The 20,102-nt window shown below is 38.5% G+C and overlaps 1 protein-coding gene across 1 annotated transcript in view; it reads right to left on the bottom strand.

Annotated features, from left to right (window-relative positions):
* KIAA1549L (KIAA1549 like) overlaps positions 1-20,102 on the bottom strand; it is a 146,532-nt gene that overhangs the window by 47,505 nt on the left and 78,925 nt on the right. The window contains exons 5-8 of the mRNA XM_074231612.1: positions 15,523-15,742; positions 13,952-14,085; positions 3,724-3,886; positions 1,901-1,960 (exon numbers count right to left, since the gene is read on the bottom strand). Coding sequence (XP_074087713.1) covers positions 1,901-1,960; positions 3,724-3,886; positions 13,952-14,085; positions 15,523-15,742 — 577 coding nt within the window. The remainder of the gene's footprint in view (positions 1-1,900; positions 1,961-3,723; positions 3,887-13,951; positions 14,086-15,522; positions 15,743-20,102) is intronic.

Below are 20,102 nucleotides of genomic sequence, written 5' to 3'. Positions count from 1 at the left end.
CCAGGTACCAATTGAATTAAATGCCTTCTGAAGTCCCTTCCAACTCAGATAATTTTCAATGTGGATACAGTGTATACAGTAAGTTTATAATAAAATAATGAGAACATTTATATGGAGCTTTAATGTTTGCAGAGTGTTTTAAATATATAATTGCTTTTGATCCTCAAAACTATAGGAGATAAGTGCTATGATTATCTCCATCAAAACTATAGGAGAGGGGTTGGCTAGGTGGCATAGTGGATAAAAGCACCGGACTTGGAGTCAGGAATACCTGGGTTCAAATCCAGGCTCAGACACTTAATAATGACCTAGCTGTGGGCCTTGGGCAAGCCACTTAACCCCATTTGCCTTGCAAAAAAAAACCTAAAAAAAAACTATAGGAGATAAGTGCTATGATTATCTCCATTTAACAGATAAGGAAACTGAGGTGGAAAGTTAATTGACATGCCCGAGGTTACAAAGCTAGGACATAGCTAAAACAGGATTTGAACCCAAGCCTTTTGGTTCTCAGTCCAACACTATCTGCTGCATCTCCTAACTGCCTCTAAATTGAAGTGTCAGGTACCGTTATCCTTTTTCACATAATTTGTTCTATAATCCAGACTACAGTCTGACTTCTGGACTCAAGAGCAAGTATTTACATTTTAAAAAGGTAGTGTGGCTTTTTCTATGAGAAATACACAGAATACATCTTATAATGCTACCTGGCAGATGGAAATTTTATCCCTCTTACTTGTCTTCACTGACTTGTTGTATGTGTAAATGCAGGAACCCATTCACTATCAAACAGAAGAGACTGTAAGTTATTTTTTCTCATGAGGAGTGATGACCTACCACTACTATCCACACCCTCATTCCTGGTTCCCCTTGATGGTTAGAAAGTTTCCACCTACATCAAGCCCAAATTTGTCTCATTAGATCTTATGCCCATTGCTCCTAGCTCTACTCTCTGGAGCCAAACAGAAGTCTAATCCCTCTTTCCTTGACCAACTACCTTAAAGACTTAAAGCTATGTGGATCATGTCCCTGATGTAGTCTTTTCTTCTCCAGGCTACATATGCACTGTTCCTTCAGTTAACTGTGATGTAGTATGATTTGAGACCCTAGATCATCCTGAGTGGGCTCCTCTGTTAACTCTCCAGTTTATCTGCGTCCTTTTAAAGTCATAGTACCCAGAACTGGCCACAATACATCAGAAGAAATCTGGCCATGCCAGAGAAGAACAGGCCCATTGCCAAATACTCTGCAGCCCAAGACCACCTCAGTTTCCTTGGCTGCCACTGTAAACCATTGACTCTTATGGAACCTGGAGGCTGTTAAATTAAAAGCTAGTTCTATGAGCAGAGACCTTTATTTTTTTCTTCCTGTCTCCAAGGAGATTACCATGAAGTATTAGTGGTTGTATTGATTCAATAGTTATCTCCAGTAGTATCTCTTCTCTTCGCCCTATTTTCTTATGTTCTCCTTACATTACTGATACATTGCTCATCTACATTGAAAAAGGGGGCTTCCCCTTCCACAGGTTCCCCAAGTCTATAGAAACACAGTTTTATATTTCTTCCTTAACAGAAATAAAAAAGGAAACTTCATATCCTGATTCTACACCATTGACTTGGAGAGAATTTGTAGGATGCTAAATTAAAAGACTGATCTATGAGAGGGGACTTTTATTTTCTCTTTCTGTCTCTAAGGGGCCGACCCTGAAGCATCAGTGATTGTGCTGATTCAATAGTCATCTTCAGCAAGACCTCTTTTCTTATCCCTGTTTTCTAATGCTCACTTGACATTAGTCCAGGAAAATGAATTCTCTGATGAATAAATCAGAAATGAATAAAAAAGGGTCAAACATATCACTGAAAAACATCATATCAAACCAAGTTGAGGAGAGAAGCCAAATTACCTGTAATCACCCAATAGTCTCTAGTTGTTTCTGAGACATCGAGATTTGGGTATTCCAAGGCTAAAACAAACAAAACAACAAAGATAAACATATTTTCTTACATTTCTCCTGTTGGACAGGTTCTCACAAATATTTGTTGTAAAAGAAAATTCAAGCATGCCAAAAGAGAACGAATCAACTAAATCTGGCCTTCTCATGCTCAGTGACTATTAACACACATCACAGGCAGGACCATTGTCGATGGTCCTGAAAATGGATATACTTAGTCGAGAGCTGATTTACAGACTCACCATTTTCTAGGATTTGTAGCTCTGAGCCAGATTATTACAATGAAGTGATTTTTCTTATTAAATGCCAGTATTCTAGTGGCATATTTCCAACGAAGGGGCAGTTGTCCTGCCTGGAGCTCCTTTTTCATTCATTTACAAAAAAATACTAATCTTTTTAGGGAATGGGCATCTAGTCCTCTGGTATAATGGACAGAGTATCTTGGGAGTCCAGAGTCCTGAGTATAAATTCCAGATCTTCCATTTCACAAAGCGATCTTATGGGAAAACAAATCACTTGCTCTCTTTCCCACCAGTCCATAGGTTTGTGGTAAGGTTCCAGTGGCTCATCCAAATATCTGACAGTACTGATTATAAGGCACTTAAAAAGATATCATACCATTGTCATTGTTACTATTATTGAAAGACTGAATACCATAGTGGCTAGAGGTCCATTCCGTGAATTAAGAACACCTGCTTTCAAGTTTTGTCTCTGATACATAAAGGCGGAGTGTGACTATGGCCAAGTCATAAAATCTCTCAGGACTCAGAGGAGTCTCCATGACCACAAGCTGCCAATGTGTATCAGTGAAGGGAGTTTCTACACTAAGGAGTTCTCTGTAACACTAGACCAAAAAAAAAAGTACTATTATTGTATGCATTTTGCTCCAAAAGCTAAATTTAGTTGATCAGACAGTAATTCCTGTAACTGTCAGTCTCAAGTTTCTTTACAATTTGATGACAATCAGAATATGAAGGTGATGACCAAAAAAAAAAAAAATTCTTCACATGCGGCCAGGAAGGAGACTGGGATTAGGGAAATGCAGCCAAATCCCTTCTCCCCAGAACGCATGGAAATACCCAAGAGCATGCCATGGAGTCCTTGCTAAAAGATTTAAATCAACTATATAAGTCAAATAGAAGAAACACTTTTTTTTTGCTAATAGATGGAAAACCTGCCCTCCACCCTTGGACAACACATCAAGTGAAAGAAAAATTAGATCTCCAAGCTCAGACCTTTCATTGCTTATCTGTGGCTAGCAAGGAAAAAATGTTGGGGCAGGGATGTAGGATACACAGTCTCAGGAAAACACAGGTGATGCATTTAATGAGGATTATGTAATTGCATCATTAGAGGGTGTGTGGGCTCCAAGAGGAAGCCCACAGCCCTATGGGGACTTTCATCAAGGGGAGCTGAGAGACTTAATTATAAATGAATTTACATCATGAAGCTGCATGGGCTGTGATGTCTCAACATAGAACAGGTGCCTTGTTACCTGATGGCCTGGGGACTTCTGCCAACTGGCGACCTGGGGGAATGACATCAACCCTGGTGGCTGAGGGAAAGAAGCCCTGCCAGTTAAGTGATCAATTTTTAGTCTGTTCAACTCAAAACCATCATATCTTTATTTTTTCCCCTTGTTTCCAGGAAAAGGGTGGGGATGGAATGAGATGAGAGCTCATGGTGACTGCGGAAAGATGTGATTGGGGGGAAGGCCAATAGGGAGGAGAGTCCCCGGGAGTGTGACCTGAGCTCCCTCCCACAGCTATACTCACACTCGGCGATGGTCAGGGGTGGGTAGGTGAGGTAGAAGCCCACCAACTCGGCTGACAGCTGGTTCAGGAGGTTGCTGGAGACAGTACCATTGAGGAGTGTGCTCTGATTCCGAACTACATAAGTCAAAGTAACTGCCTGGGAGGCATTGGAAGTGTTCAAAATCTGAATCAACAGGAGAGAAGAGGCAATGAAAGGTGTCAGTGAGCCACTGCATTTTAATGGGCTGGAGAAAATTAGGTGTTGAAGTAGATAGGTGTAAGTTGGGAAAACAGAAGTCTTTAGACATCCTTTCTCTTTATCTCCCTGTGTGGCCTAACTCCTCACTTCTGCATTTCACTCAATGGCCCCATCATTCACTCCCAAAACCCTGTTCTTTATCAAAGCCTTGGTATTAACTTCCTTCTCTCTCATTGCTAGTTGATTCCTTTATAGATCACAGATTTATAGATCACAGGAAGACTCATGACACTACAAATTTAGAGAAGACCTTAGTAGGTATTGAATTCAGCCTCCTCTCTTCACAGATGAGGAAACTGAGGGCTACAGCAGGTAAGGGACTTGTCTTGGGGTCACACATCCAGTAAACGACTCGGGCAGAATCTGAATCCGGGTCTTCTTCTCTTTCAAGTTCAGTCCAAGTCCAGCTCATGTACCATGCCCCATGCCAACCCTCAATTCTAGCCCTGGATCTCTTCCCTTTGTTCCCTGCTCCCTCCTCACTTTTTCATCCCCTAGCTCAGGTTCTTATAATCACTCACCTGCAGGATTACATCAGCCTCCTAGCAGGCTTTCACACTTCTCCCACCCTCCCACTACCCATCTGGCATACCGCTCCCACATTTGTTGTTCAGTCATTTTTCAGTCAAGTCCAACTCTCCATGACCTCATTATAGGATTTTCTTGGCAAAGACACTGGAGGGGTTTGCCATTTCCTTCTCCAGCTCATTTTACAGATGAGAAAACTGAGGCAAACAGGGTTAAGTGGCTTGCCCAGGGTCACCCAGCTAATGAGGTCTGAAGTTGGATTTGAACTCAGATCTTCCTGATTCTAGGTCCAGTTGCCTCTAGGCAAGAATCATTGGTAAATCATCATGACAGAGTTGTACTTAAGACTGAGAAGCATATGGCATAGTGAATAGAGAAATTTGGCCTCTACCTCATATAAGTCTGTGACCCTTCAAGCAAGTTTTCGGAGCCCAAGGCAATTCCTGAAGACTGCAAGTAATGGATAAGTAGCTGGCCTAAATTGGTAGAAACTTCCAAAGATCTCAGATCTAGGCATGAAAGAAATCTCAAAGGTCATCAATCCAAACCTGGGATATGACAGATAAGGAAAACTGAGGCACAGGGAGGTCAAGTGATTTATCAAAAGTCACACAGACTATAAGAAAGTCCCAGAAGTCTCAAAATCCAAGACTCCTTCCATGGTATCACAATGCCTCCTTATTCAAGGCTCCTTAAACTGGGATGAAATCATATGTGTGACCAAAAAGAGGACTTCTATCTATTAAAAGCCGTGACATGAAACTAAAGAGCAAAGTCTTAGACTATAAAGATAGACTATAAAAAACCTGCTATGAGATCCAACTAATATGGGGTGTTTAGAGATAATTCACAGACTCAGGTGGAAGGAAGATAACAAATAGAATTAAATTGGAATCCCTTTGCTCCCATCAAGGTTTGCAACACATTTTTCTCCACTGCCTTTGAGGTAGACAGAGTAGGTAGTAAAATCACCCCATCTCACAGATAAGGGACTGAGAATTTGAGAGTACTTTGGGGAGGGTCAAGTAAGTACAAGGGTGGGATTTTAACTGTAATTTCTTCAGTCCAAAGCCAACTGCTTTAAATTTTTCCACACAGCATCCTATTGACTACTTTAAAAAAATAAATATGGGCATTGTCAATCACCAAAATTAGGTCAAACACCTCAGAGCCTGATGGGAAGGAAAAGTCACACTTGGGAAAGAAATGTTGTGAAAAGCCATTGGATCTAACCATATCAATAAAAGTGAAACAAAAAAAAGTTAGGAGAATTGATTTTCTTTTTTTTTTCATTTTAAAGATTTTATTTATTTTGAGTTTTACAATTTCCCCCCTAATCTTACTTCCCTCCCCCCACCCCCGCTGGGGAACTGATTTTCAAGTCATTTCAGAGAGGATGATCACAAAAGAACTAGATATTAACATTAACACCCCCAAAAGATGGTGGAGAAGCTTTCACTCATATGCCTATTGTCTCATTGCTTTAAAAATCTTCATGAGAGTGGGCCATGCACATTTAAGTATCTTGGATGAAAACTGAAGAATTTAACAGGAAGTCTTTAACAATCAATTTTTTTTGTTGTTTTTGCAAGGTAATGGGGTTAAGTGATTTGCCCAAGGTCACACAGCTGGGTAGTTATTAAGTGTCTGAGGTCGAATTTGAACTCAGGTCCTCCTCACTCCAGGGCCGGTGCTCTATCCATTGCACCACTTAGCTACCCCAACAATTGATTCTTTATAACAGGTCACATCCACACAATTGACTAAGAAGGATAGAGAAAAAATATTTACTATCTTTATCGATTTATCGCTAAACAAACAAAAAAGTATTGGTATGGCAGCTAAGTGATGTAATGGACAGATGGATGGATTTGGAGTAAGGAAGATCAGCGATACCTACCATGTGACCCTGGGCAAGACGGTTAACCTCACTCTGCCTTAATTTCCTCATGGATAAAATAGAGGTCATAATAGCGCCCACCTCACAGAGCTGCTTTGAGGACCAAATGAAATAGCATATAAACACTTTACAAATCTTAAAGGCTATGTAAGTACTACAGCTACTACCACTACTGATATTACTATGGATACTGGTACTGCTACTACCAACTACTACTTACTACTACTACTACTACTACTACTACTACTACTACTACTACTACTACTACTACTACTAACTACTACTAACTACCACTACTACCACTACTGCCACTACTACTACAACAACTACTGCTGCTGCTGTTGCTGCTGCTGCTGCTACTATTACTACATTGTTAGTACTCTAAGGTCCATACTAGTTTTAAGTACATGATCCCATGATCCTTAACAAGTGCAACCACAGAGAACCTCATTCAACAAATTTCTGATTATATTAAGCAAAGCCTAAAGTGTTTGCTAACAAGATTCCACACTATGTTGGAAGACACAGAGCACAAAGTCCCTATGGATAATAATGGCAACAATGATAACAATAATAATAATAATAATAATAATAATAATAATAATAATAATTATGGGCGCAACTAGGTAGTGCAGTGGATAGTGGATAGTGCAGCCCTGGAGTCAGGAGTACCTGGGTTCAAATCCGACCTCAGACATTTAATAATTACCTAGCTGTGTTACCTTGGGCAAGTCACTTAACTCCATTGACTTGCCAAAAAAAACCCTAAAAAAATAATAATTCAACACTCACTAGTATTCATATCATCTTTTTTTTTTTTAGGTTTTTGCAAGGCAAACAGGGTTAAGTGGCTTGCCCAAGGCCACACAGCTAGGTAATTATTAAGTGTCTGAGACCGGATTTGAACCCAGCTACTCCTGACTCCAGGGCCGGTGCTTTATCCACTACACCACCTAGCTGTCCCCATATAGTCATTAAGGTTTGAAATGCTATCTCATTTTATCCTCACAACGATCCTAGGAAGTAGGTACTATTTATTATACATATTTTGCAGACAAGAAAACTGAGGCAGAGAGAGGAAAAGTGACTTGTTCAAGATCACATAGAGTGAGTATCTGAGGCTGCATTTGAATTCAGAGCTTCCTTCCTTGTGAACCATCTAGCTGTGCTAAGGGATTCTCTGCAGAAGGTCAACTTATCTTGGTGCTCCAGTATGAAGATGGCATCTTACTGATTGCTCTAAGCCCTGGACTACTTCAAGGTTTTAATGAGAATCCTAACTACTCTAAAGAGATTGGTTTGGTAATTGCTTTAGAAAAATCAAACCTACGTAGGTAAAAATGATTGTTACATAAAACTGAATGGACAACCCACTCAGGTAATCCATTACTATTAATATCTTGGACAGACAATGCAAATGGGCCTGGGTCCAGAATTAAATAGGACAAAATACTCTATACTGAACAACGTTTTTGACAATCCTAAATCAATCTCGGATATCAAAGTCTATGTTTTGAACATCTAAAATCTTTTGGTGATGCCATAGATCTGGTAAATTATTGGAAGAATCAAAATGGTAGGTGACCCAAAGGCAATGGAAAGAACAGCACAGTTCATATGAGTTGGCTACACCTATTATCAATGATAATTTGTAAAGAGTGATTTTAAAGATATTCTTGAAGACCACAGACTGAAAGTTTGAAGGGATTTCAGAGCACATTCCCTCATTTTATTTTTTTGAATTTTTTAAAAATTTTATTTATTCAAGGCAATGGGATCAAGTAACTTGCCTCAGGTTGCACAACCAGGAAATTATTTAGTGTCTGAGGCCAGATTTGAACTCAGGTCCTCCTGATTCCAGGGCTGGTGCTCTATTCACTGTGCCACTTAGTTGTCCCCTATTCCCTCATTGTAGAGATGAAAAAATTGAATTCGGGAAAGGAAAAAAATGACCTGACCAATATCACACAGGGAGTAAGTGAGAATGGTAGGATTTGAACCTAGGTCATCTCACTCTAAGTCTGGTATCCTTTCTACCTCACAAAGTTGTTCTCATATCAGACAGGGAACAGACTTTAATTTAATGTGAGCCATCTGCTCCACTTTCTATTTCTTGTTTTCCTTTCATTTGTATCTCTGAATACTCTCTAAATTATACAGCAAGAGCAAAGAATAATATGTTGATGAATAACCCGAGGGGTCCCCTCCAAAATACTAAAATGAAGGCTTCCAGCAATCTATAAAATACTGATATCCATGAAATACAAGAGGAAGGTTTCTAACACATTGGGTCAATTCTGTTAGACTGTAACTTCCTTGAGAGCAGGGACATAGATGATATAAAAACAAAAGATATCAATAAAATTAATTTCTTCAATCAATTGGTTCTATGACTACATCTTTCAAATTATACTGTGCCTTTTAATGATAAACCCTCTAAATAAAATGGTTGGGTGCATGAATTCTGATGTATTGTTGATCAAACCCTAAACTCTAAATCAAGGGGGGGGAACCTATTATTTTCCACGATCATTTGGATATTTATAACATCATTTGTGGACTATATGTGGTCAAACATATAATTAATTCTCCTCTAAAAAACTCCTAGATTTATAGAACTTCAAGTCTCTCCTGTGGTTGGCAATGCAAAACCTATGTGGTCCACTGGCCCAAGGTTTCCCACCCTTGCTCTAAATCATAGCTCCTTTAGGCCAAACTTGATCGTAATTTAATAATTTAATCATAGGATCCTGGAATTCTGCCTGTCTACTGGGATGACCATCAAAGAAGTTCTAAGCCTACTCCACTTGTTCTTGTCAAATGGTTTGCCGTGGCTGCTTAGCCTGGAAGACCCAGCTGAGTGTGATGATACCAGCTTCTCTTTTTTCCAATCCCCTCTTTGAAGAGGGATCTCGGACAGCCTCAGCCAAAGTGATCTCCTACAGAAGTGAGGGGATTCATTCATTCAATCATTCATTCATTCAAAAACAAACTGTACTCCTTAGAATGGACTCCATTATCATCATTTCCCCAGGAAACTCCTGATCTTGCAAGACAGGATCACCTATGGTGCATTCACCTCTTCAGTTTGCTCATTCTCTGCTTCTCTCATCTCTGATTGGAAGACTGGAGGGAGCAAAGAATTCTTCCCCAAACTTCCATGTTAGAAGGACACAAGACCACCCAGCTCCTCATTTCTTACCACTGCACTCCAGTAACTAGATTCCAGATCCTTCTCCTCCCCACTCACTCGTCCCCAGCCTAACTCCCCATTTTTAATAGTCCTTTTGTGTATTGTCTTCCCTCATTTAGAAGGGAAGATCTAGCTTTCTTTTTTAATTAGCGTATCCTGTCTAGCACATAGTAGGCCATTTAAATATGTATTGCCTGAATGACTAAAGATCCCAGTTCCTAAAACCGGAAATATAGAAAAGCCTTTCACCAAAGTAACAAAGATGTCATTTGTACAACGTCCTATTTAAGTTTTGCTTTGAATGGCCTACATTTAACAGGATGCTTATTTTTAATCTCATTTCTAAAATATGCAATTAGAATCTTTTCTAGTGGAAGGCTCCCCACTTCCTGATGATGATGATGGCTTAGTCTAATGACTTCATTGGGCCATAGAGTTGGAAGGGGACCTTTAGATCTCATCTATTCCAACTCATTCACTTATTTCTAATTTATATATATATATATAATATTTATGATAATTGAAGATATCAGTAAAATATTTTTAAAAATTAGTTTTACTGATATTTTAAATTATTATTCAAATTATTTTTATTAAATTGATTTATAATATTTATTCGTACAATATATTTTTATATAGATAAATAAATGACATGAATAATATAATATAATGATGATGGTAATATTTGTCTTTCATTCTTCCCATCAGGGAGGTGATATCCTGACAAGCACATGAACTGGATTTAAGTGAGGGAGTGCTGTGTTAAGTCATCTTCCCTTTCTCCTCCAGGGTCCATAGCCAGATTTGCATCAAAATTACTAGAGACAGTCCTGGATGGAGGCAATCAGGGTTAAGTGACTTGCCCAAAGTCAAGACCTGTCCAATAGTAAGTGCTTTATAAATGCACATTTTCTTTCCCCGTCACTAAACCCTATCGCCTTTCAATGTATGTGACATTCCTTTCTGGTAGACTACAATATTCATGCTCTGCTATATAGTTCCTCCAAATGAAAGTTTTTATTTGTGCTGTTTGATCATATATATTGGACTCTAGGTTTTGCTTCTTTCTTTCACATCAATTACTATAGGTCATCCTAAGTTTTTTCTGAATTCCTCATATTCATTTCTTTGCACAATCTTTTCACTATATTCATAAACCATAATTAATTCATTCAGTCATTCCTGGATCAATGGCCACCATACCCAGTTTGATTTCTTGCCTACCACAAAAAGTGCTGCTCTGAGTATTCTGGCAACTATTGAGCTTTGTTTTTGGAGCTTCCATTTTAAAATCGTGGAATAGAGACTCATAAAAGAAGCCTGAATTTCCCAGAGCCATACAACAGATTTCTGGAAGAGTTGAGACCAACCAGAAGCCAGGTCTCCTAGCCCCTATTTAGATGTAAGAGTATTTTAAAAGGGGATGAGAATAGCCTGAGAAAAATGCAAAACCTGGTATTAAGATGTAATTGTACCCCTGTACCTGGGAAAAACAATGATTCAGTCAGAAAGACTGTGGCCCTAGCATGGCATTGCTTCGCAGGACACTAGGGAATCCTTTAAGGAACTGTAAAACAGATGCCAATCTGCACTGGTGGAGGGAGTTTCCCTCATGGCAAGTCCCTTATTCCAATGAAATTCCAAATCTAGACATTCTTCCCATAACCCCATCAAAAAAAATTCTTGGTCTGATGCATTCTGAGATATCATACTAATGAAGCCCAATTATAGTGATACACTCCCACATAAACTCATAAAAGTCTAGGTCAAAAGAAACTTGCTCATTTCAATTAGATTGTACTCTTTTCACACAATCTCATCTTTATTGATAATTCATTTATGCTCACTGTACATTTTTTTTTGTTTTTTTTTGCAAGGCAAATGGGGTTAAGTGGCTTGCCCAAGGCCACACAACTAGGTCATTATTAAGTGTCTGAGACTGGATTTGAACCCAGGTCCTCCTGACTCCCGGGCCGGTGCTTTATCCACTGCACCACCCAGCCGCCCCCACTGTACATTTCAAAATCATGGACTGTAATTGTCTTTAGGTTTTAATCCAGTAGCCAAAACTACAAGTAGGACAGGCATCACTGGAGCAAAGAAATCTGAGGTTGGATGGTAAATGCCCCAAAGCATTTGCCTTTAACATGAGATTATCTTGGAGGAGTAGGGCGAGGGGGTGCGGAGGACATAGAACCCCTGCTGAACTAGATGGTATCCAAGATTCTCACTAATAATAAGTCAGTGATTCCTCTTTAGATGAGTTTATGATTCCCTGAAATAAATTACAAATAACTGAAAGAATAATGGAAAGACATCCAGTAGGAAGAAAAAGGCCATATGGTTCATTACCTTCATCCCTAGTGTAATATAAAAAACATGAAGAGGGATAACAGGGTATGATAGGAAGGCCATTTTCACTGCTATAAGAGGAACTGAGGTCACTTCCTACTTCTGTCCCTCACTGACTGACCAAATGACCTCTATGGTCAGAAATCTAGGGTCCTATTATATTGCCTCCTTGAATACAAGTTTCTTTATCTGTAAAATGGGGGGGGGTCAGCTTACTTTCAAGCTCCAGATCTTTGCTCTTATAATCGAGGTTATAGATGACCAGAAAAGATGGTAAGCCAGCCAGGTGGTAAGAATGAGAGACAATAGATGGGGAGCACAAGTGATATACTGGCAACCCTCCCCGATAATACTTTCTTTAAAAAGGAGCAGAGAAAAGCTTTCCAGGGCATGGATGCAACTTTGAGGGAGAATTTATGAAGAAACAAAGACAAGACTCATAAAGATGCAAAGAATAGACAACCAGTAAAAGTAGGGCATCTACCCAAATCAATGTGTTTGAGACTACTTCAAAATTCCAAAGTCTCATTTCCATCATTTTTAACTGTGAACCTGGGCAAAGGGAATCATTCAAGTACAAAGAGTAATAATTAATGTGGGAACTTCTCCTCAGGAGGACATTGGCAATGTCCTTTCCGGACATTTCCAGAGCATGGCTCACTTCCAGTCAAAGGTACAAAGTAGATTATAGACCAGACGCAATAGCCATCAGGTCAAACTTTCTTGGAGAAGAGAGATGTATAGCTCATCAGGACCATGGTCAGTGACCTTGAACAATCAAGGTGAAGGGGACAAACCCACAGAACTAAAAATGGGAAAATGTTATCCTGATGATCAGGGTAGAAGGGGAAGAAGAAAGATCTTCAAAACCTAACTTGACCTCATTTCCTAATAAATTGCAAAAAATTCTTACTGATGAGATGGTTTGTGTACATCTGAAAGGGGATATAAGAGAAGATCTCTATGAGTTAGTAAGAACAAATCTTGTCAGATTTTTCCAATTTCCCTTTCAACAGTATAGTTAATGATAATAATAATTTTAATGATGACAATAAAGGATAACATTTATATAGTACTTTAAGATTTTCAAAAACTATCTCATTTTATCCTTATAACAACCTACAACAAATATAGGTTCTGTTATTATTTGCATTTTACAGATGAGGAAATGGAGGCAGGAAAAGGTTCAGTGTTGTTAATATCTTTAACTTACAGATGAATAAATAGAAGCAGCCAGAGGTTAAGTGACTTGCCCAGGGCCACACATTTAACTGCTTTGTGTCAGAGTCCGGATTTGAACCCAAGTCTTTTTGGCTCCAAGATCACATTTCTAACTGCCTCTTTATATAAATAAGGGCTACAACTGATGATGAGGAGGAGGAAGAGGAGGAGACTACAAAGGCATTTGAAAAGGAATATCCCAAGAGAGTGGTTGCCAATCTCTTTATTAAAAAATCACACAACTTAGCCAGCTTATGTGAAACTAAACTAAGTTAGGAACTGGAGCTTTGTCTCAGGATATCAAGATTAGAGGGGACAGATATAGATTCTTCCCCATATTGGTTTCACATGATATACACCTGATAGTTTTCCCTGTGACTGGCATAACCCTTCTCTCTCACTCAGTCCTGGACTACTCTCTTGCAATATCCAACTAACATGGTACCCAATTCCCAAGGACCACCTTCCCTCTTATTCCCCATAAGAGGCGCAGTCAAGAAACCAGAGTTCAAATCTGATCTCAGACCTGGCCAGGTCATTTCACCCCTACTTGTCTTTATATTTTCCATTGACAAAATGGGGCTACAAATAGAACCTACCTCCCAAAGTTGTTGTAAGGGATCAAATTATTAAAACTCTTTACAAACCTCAAAATGCTATACAATGCTGATTGTTATCTTTATCCTCACTATTTGCTATCACAAGACACCTCCTGTTTTGGTATGATTATTTAGATGGTTCTTTGTCCCCATTCTACCTCCTCACCCCAGATGCTTTTTTTCTACAAGCAAATTACCTCCACAGTCAAGTTGCTAGTAGCACTCAGAACTTTTTTCTCTGCATCCTGAAATGCTTTCTGCAACCTCTGCTCCATCGTCTGAGCAAACTTGCAGGACTGGATGTTATCTGACTGGCCCACAAACTGCAACACTAGAAATAGAGAAAAAAAATCGGCTTTCACCAAAAAAATAGACTTCTCTATTCTTCTGGGCTAACTGTGGACATGAAGGCCTAATAAGAGTTGCTCATAAATATGTGTGTGTGTGTTGGAGCTCAGCATTTTAAATGATTTATTAAGTGTAAGAATTGGAGGCATGGCCAAAGCTGAGGTTCCCTACAGATCAAGGGACTTCCATTTCATTATATTAAGTGTATCTATTAGCATCTGCTCAGGGAAAGATGACAGTATGAAATGGGGAGATTAACTATCTTTAAATTGTTTCTTTAAATGCATTAATGCTCAGTTATTTGTATAACTAGTTCCAAATTAAATTAGCAGAGTATGGCAATATTTCTACTCTCCACCAAAACTGATATTCAGTGGACAGCCTGATGACTAGGCCAAGAGTCAAAGAACCAGATACAAGTCCTGGCTTCACTCCTTATTGATTGTGTGGTCAGTCATAGGCATTATGGGTCTCAGTTTCCTCATCTGTAATATGGAAGTAATACTGTATTGTTTTTCCTTCTCTCACCATTTCTTATGAGGATCAAATGAATAGTGGATATGAAAGCATAAGACAGTCTATAAAGTGCAAGTGAAGGATAGTGAAAAAAGAGCTCAGATTTGGAGGTAGGGTACTAAATTCAAATGTTGATTCAGTTGACTTTATCCAAATTGAAATAGTGAAGTAGAGACAGAATTGACCTTGGAGTAGAAAGCTCTAGGTTCAAATTCTGCCTTGTTGACTTCTTATGTGACCCTGGCTAAATCAGTTAATTCTCTGGGCCTGAATTTCTTCACAAGTAAAATGAAGAATCTGGATTTGAAGACCTCAAAGGCCACCTCCAACTCTAAATCTATGAGTATATACCCATAGCTCAGTAAGTTGTTTCACCCTGGATTTAGAACCAGGAAGACTTGGATTACATCACTAGTAAGTGTCAAAGATGCGACTTCATCCAGGTCTTCTGGATTTCAAATCTGCTGTCTTGTCCATTATTACACCTTGCTACTGCTTTCTTCTTCTTCCTTCTTCTTCTTCCTCCTCCTCCTCCTTCTTCCTTCTTCTTCTTCCTTCTTTTTTCCTCCTCCTTCTCCTTCTTCTTCTTCAATTTTGGTTTTTGCAAGGCAATGGGGTTAAGTGACTTGTCTTGTCCAAGGTCACACTGCTAGGCAGTTATTAAGTATTTGAGTCAGGATTTGAATTCAGGCCCTCCTCCAGGGCCACTGTACCACCTATCTCTATCCACTTACCACCTCGCTGCCTCCCAACATTTTGCTTCTTGACATAAATCTATCTATTAGCTGTTGTTATTGGCTTCCATCTTGAAACTGTATTTTGATCAGGCATTCCCTCTCTTCTTTTCTCATCCTAGTGAGTAAAAGAGTTCTCTTCCTTTGAAGATCCCTCCCAAGGTCCTTACCTGTCTTCAACTGAAAGGCATAGGCTGGTTGGGGGTTCCACGTCAAGGCCAGCACTGCCACAGACTGTAGGTTTGGCACATGCTGCTTCAGATCAGCAGTGATGTTGCTAATGCCATAACCAACCAGGGTCTCAACGACAACAGCAGGGATATAAACCAATTTCCCCTTCGTGACATAATAACCAACTGTCACATTGTGTGAATGTTCCAGAATTTCGACCTGGAAGAAAAAAAAAGAAACATGGAAGCCTGCTGTAAAAAATTTAAGTATAACTTATTTTCATATTTTTCTAAATTTAGTATCTCCTCAACGAGGGCCTTGCACATGATAAGTGCCTACCTGATGAATTGATTGTTGGATTTTCTTGGACAAGAATCAAATGGGTAACAGTGTAATAAGCCATTAGCCAGTATAACTGAGATGTACAATATTCTGGCAAAAGAATATTACAACTAATAGAAGATAACCAGATATGCCACACAGAGATTATTAATTTTCAAACAATTGGAATAAAAGAGAATATAACTAATACCACAAAATGGGAATACTATTACTCACAAAAGCTACTGTGAGAAAAGCACTTTATAAATATTTAAGAATGATTAATATGATTATTTTTAGAAATAGAGTCAGGCAGTTGACAAGTATTTAGGAAGCATTTACTCATCATGTGCCAGGCTAGGAAAGAAAGGTGAAAACACTATTTGTGGCCATAAGGAGCTCACAGTCTAATAGCGGAGACACACACTAAAATAAGGAGGTACATGCAATTGACCCAGCAAAGTGTGGAAGGCTCTGTCTAAATAAAATTGCTTTTTCTTCTGTTTCATCTTATTTAGTAAAATTGAGGTCTGAGTGTGGGAGGATCTTCCAGGCCAGCTTCAGAAGCAGAGGTATGAAGATTTATCATGTGGTACAGTCCTCTAGCACAAACCCCCACTTTATTTCATTGTGCCATTTATTCAATCAATCAACAAACATTTGTTGAGCACCTACTGGCATTATACCAGGAGCTAAGACACACATATAATAAACAAAGCAGTCCAGAATGCCGCAAAGTCCTTCATTCTCCTGGATTGCAGAGTTAGAGGGGACCTTAAAGACCATCCAAGTTAACCCCATCTCCTTGGGATTTAAATTTAGCTCCAAACTTCTCAGAATTGATGAGAATGATCAATGTCATGAACACAGCCCAAAACATCAACTACAATGGAGAAAAATCTGACAAGAGGAACCCTTTGTTATGAAACTCCTAGGGTCCTTGTCTAATGGAAGAACACTGTCCTCCCCCATCATGCCACTCTATGTAATGGAATGACCCAGTACATAAAGTACCAGACAAAGAGTCAGGAAGTCTCAGTTTCCTCATCTATAAAATTGAATAATCATGATATATCTCATAAAGGGTTGTTGGGACAATCAACTGACTTGACATGTAAGGCTCTTTGCAAACCTTAAAGTGCTGCATAAATGACAGCAGGAGGAGAAGGAGGAGGAAGACAAGTGGGATTGGGAGTAGGAGTGGTGGTAGTGGTGGTGTGATCTTGGGTAAGTTATTTAATCCTTTCACCATCTTAAAGGGCCAGCTGATAAACTCTCATCAACAAAACTGCATAATGCGCCTAATTTTTCAGGAGCCTTTTTGTAGTTGAAAAAGTCTTCAGTCAGAAAGTCTGAGTTTAAGTTTTGTCCTCACTTTCTTACTAGTTGTGTGAACTTGGAGAATTCACTTAGCATTATATGTATTCTTACTTATAGACTTTAGAGAAGCTCGGGGCTAGAGAAGTGAAGTCATTTATTCAGGGTCACACAGGAAGAAAGGAACAGGACTAAGATTCAGGAATCAAAGCTCTGAGTTCCCTTTTCAGTCTTCTTGTCTGAAAAAATAGGGATAATGAAGCCTACCTCAGGGGTTTTGTTACAAGGATAAAATAGGATCTCACAAGCAAAGCCTTTCATAATCATGAAAATAATTTGTTGAGCTCATCATTAGCAGTTATTATTAGTTCACAAGGTCTAATAACAATATCTAGCATTTATATGGCATTTCAAGGTTTACAAAACACTTAACATATGTTATCTCATTGATCCTTACAAAAATCCTCTGAGGTAGGATAAACGAGGAAATGAGATTATGAAAGGTAAGTGACTTCCTTAAGGTCACACAGTAAGTATTTGAAACAAAATTCAAACTCAAGTTTTTCTCACTTCTAGACAGGGCTCTAACCACTGCTTCACCTAGCTTCCCAAAGTTCAATCTTTCTCTCTTTCACTTTGAATGTTTTTGACAATGTCTGTTTCTTTGATATATAGTATGACTGCGGAATGTCTACAAACATTAATTTTTAACTTTTGGTGCTCTAAATCAGAAATCCCTGTCCAATGATCAAAAAAATGAGCTGATGTACTCCTCAAGGAGCTGGATGACATAAATCTTTTTCTCACTATAACTGAAAGTGGAAGACAAAAATAAAGTGTATCTAAATAGAATTATGGCTTATAGATTCTCCCTGAAGCAAGCAAGAATAATAATTGATTTCTGTACATTATTTCAAAGGTTTGAAAATTTGTTTGTATTATATAATACTTTATTATTTCCTCAGAACAATCCTGACGAATATTATTTTTCTCATTTTTCAGATGAAGAAACTGAGTCATAGTGAAGCAAGTTACCTAAAATACAGCCATGAAGCTATGTACCAACATCTTGCAGGGGATGAAACAGCAGAAATTATACAAAGAATATGATAAGCCATTCCTTAAAAAGTCAACATATTCTTTGACACTTGGTGACTTCGATGTGAAGTTGTGAACAGGGAAGATGCTCCTTCCCACCAAAATGTTGGAAAACATAGTTCAGGATTCATAAGTGACAGCAGTTAAGACTTGCTGACTACTTGGAAGTTTCCAATCTATATGTATGTCATAAATACTTTCTTCAAGAAAAGTAGCATTCATTGAAGACTTGGAAAGGAATGAAAAACCTCAAAAAATCAAAAATAAGTATGTTTTATGGAAGAGACACAAGCTTAATTAAAATGAAAGTCATTTCAGATTCAGCCAGTTGGGTATTTAGATGACTGCCTAATTTGAAAAGTGGTAAAAATAAATACCAAATTTCAAAAAGGATAAATGAGTCAAAGACTCCCTATATGATTACAATAGTTCTAACTCAAACAATCCTGCTGGATATTATTTTTTCCATTTTCCAGATGAAGAAACTGAGCCATAGTGAAGCAACTTCCCCAAAATACAGCCGTGAAGCTATATCCTAACATCTTGCAGGGGATGAAACAGCAGAAATAATATACAAAGGATATGATAAGATATTCCTAAAAAAGTCAATGCTGGGAAAAGGGAACTGAACCAAGATGAAGATATTTAATTGTTTTATTACCAGTATAAGGTAGTCACCACAACGAGGAGGCCAAAAGAATACTTAAGTCAGTAAGCACTAGATCTCTTTGCCAGGAAGAGAAAGACCAAGGCTGCATCAGTCTACAAAGCAAATGTAGTTGTAAAATACCATGAAGGAGGATGTTGGAATGTGACAAATAATATTATCTTGAAATAGAGAAAAGCAATTGAGAGGGAAAGAGCTTTTAGAAACTTTAACAAGAGTCTTAACTAAGACAAATTATCTTAAGAGCATTTATAGTTGAAACTGGAAAAACAATAGATGTAAGATAGAACAAATTTGTCAGTATTGATAAAGAATGTCTTTCTGGCTTGTAGTGACATATTAAAAGCAAAAAAAGTGGTGTTTCTGTTGATGTTGATAAGGAAGTCAGAGGACACTTAAGATGTGGATACACAATAGATGCCTTTAGATGGGATAACTGACACCTGGAAGGTGGATTAGATTTGTTTTGCTTAGTTTTAGAAAACTCGAGCTAGGAACAAAGGGCGGAAGATTTAGGGAAGTGAATTTTGGCTTGATGTCAAGAAAAAACTTTCTATCGATAATGACACTCCAAAGTGGAATGGACTACCATAGGAGGCAGGGCATCCTACTTCACTTATCTCTAAGCAAACTCTGGATGATGATCTCTTGGCAGGGACATGGTAGAAGGATAATCTTATTCAAATGTGGATAGTCTCTCAGGCAATTTCAAACTCTTTGATTCTGACCTGGCTCCACCAAACCAAGTACACACAGAAGAAATCCATGCTAGAGGGAGCAGAATTTTGAAAGCATTAAGGGATCAAACCTCAAATTTATCTCAAGGCACAATATCAAGCACTTGGAGAAATTAACATTATTATTTCTCCCCCTTTTTCCCTGTGAAAATCAGTTGAGAAGATATTAGAAATTTCTGACCCAAATGCACACTTTCTTTATAAAATCTTTATAAGAAAGAGCTCTATATGGATCAAAGGAATCTGTAATGAAAATGTGAGAAGGGAACAAGCAGATTTTATAGATGATTTCCTACAGCATATCACAACTTCATGATCAAAAAAATGATTGAAAGGGTATAGAGTTCAAGACTCTAGTGTTGATTTATTATCAAGAAAAGAAGGCTTGGACTCAATCAAATAATGGGCTGCCTTAAAGGACCCTATCATGAAGCTGTAT

The sequence above is a fragment of the Macrotis lagotis genome, chromosome 3 (assembly GCF_037893015.1).
Source record: "Macrotis lagotis isolate mMagLag1 chromosome 3, bilby.v1.9.chrom.fasta, whole genome shotgun sequence".
Lineage (NCBI taxonomy): Eukaryota > Metazoa > Chordata > Mammalia > Peramelemorphia > Peramelidae > Macrotis > Macrotis lagotis.
This window is presented reverse-complemented; position numbering and strand designations above follow the sequence as displayed.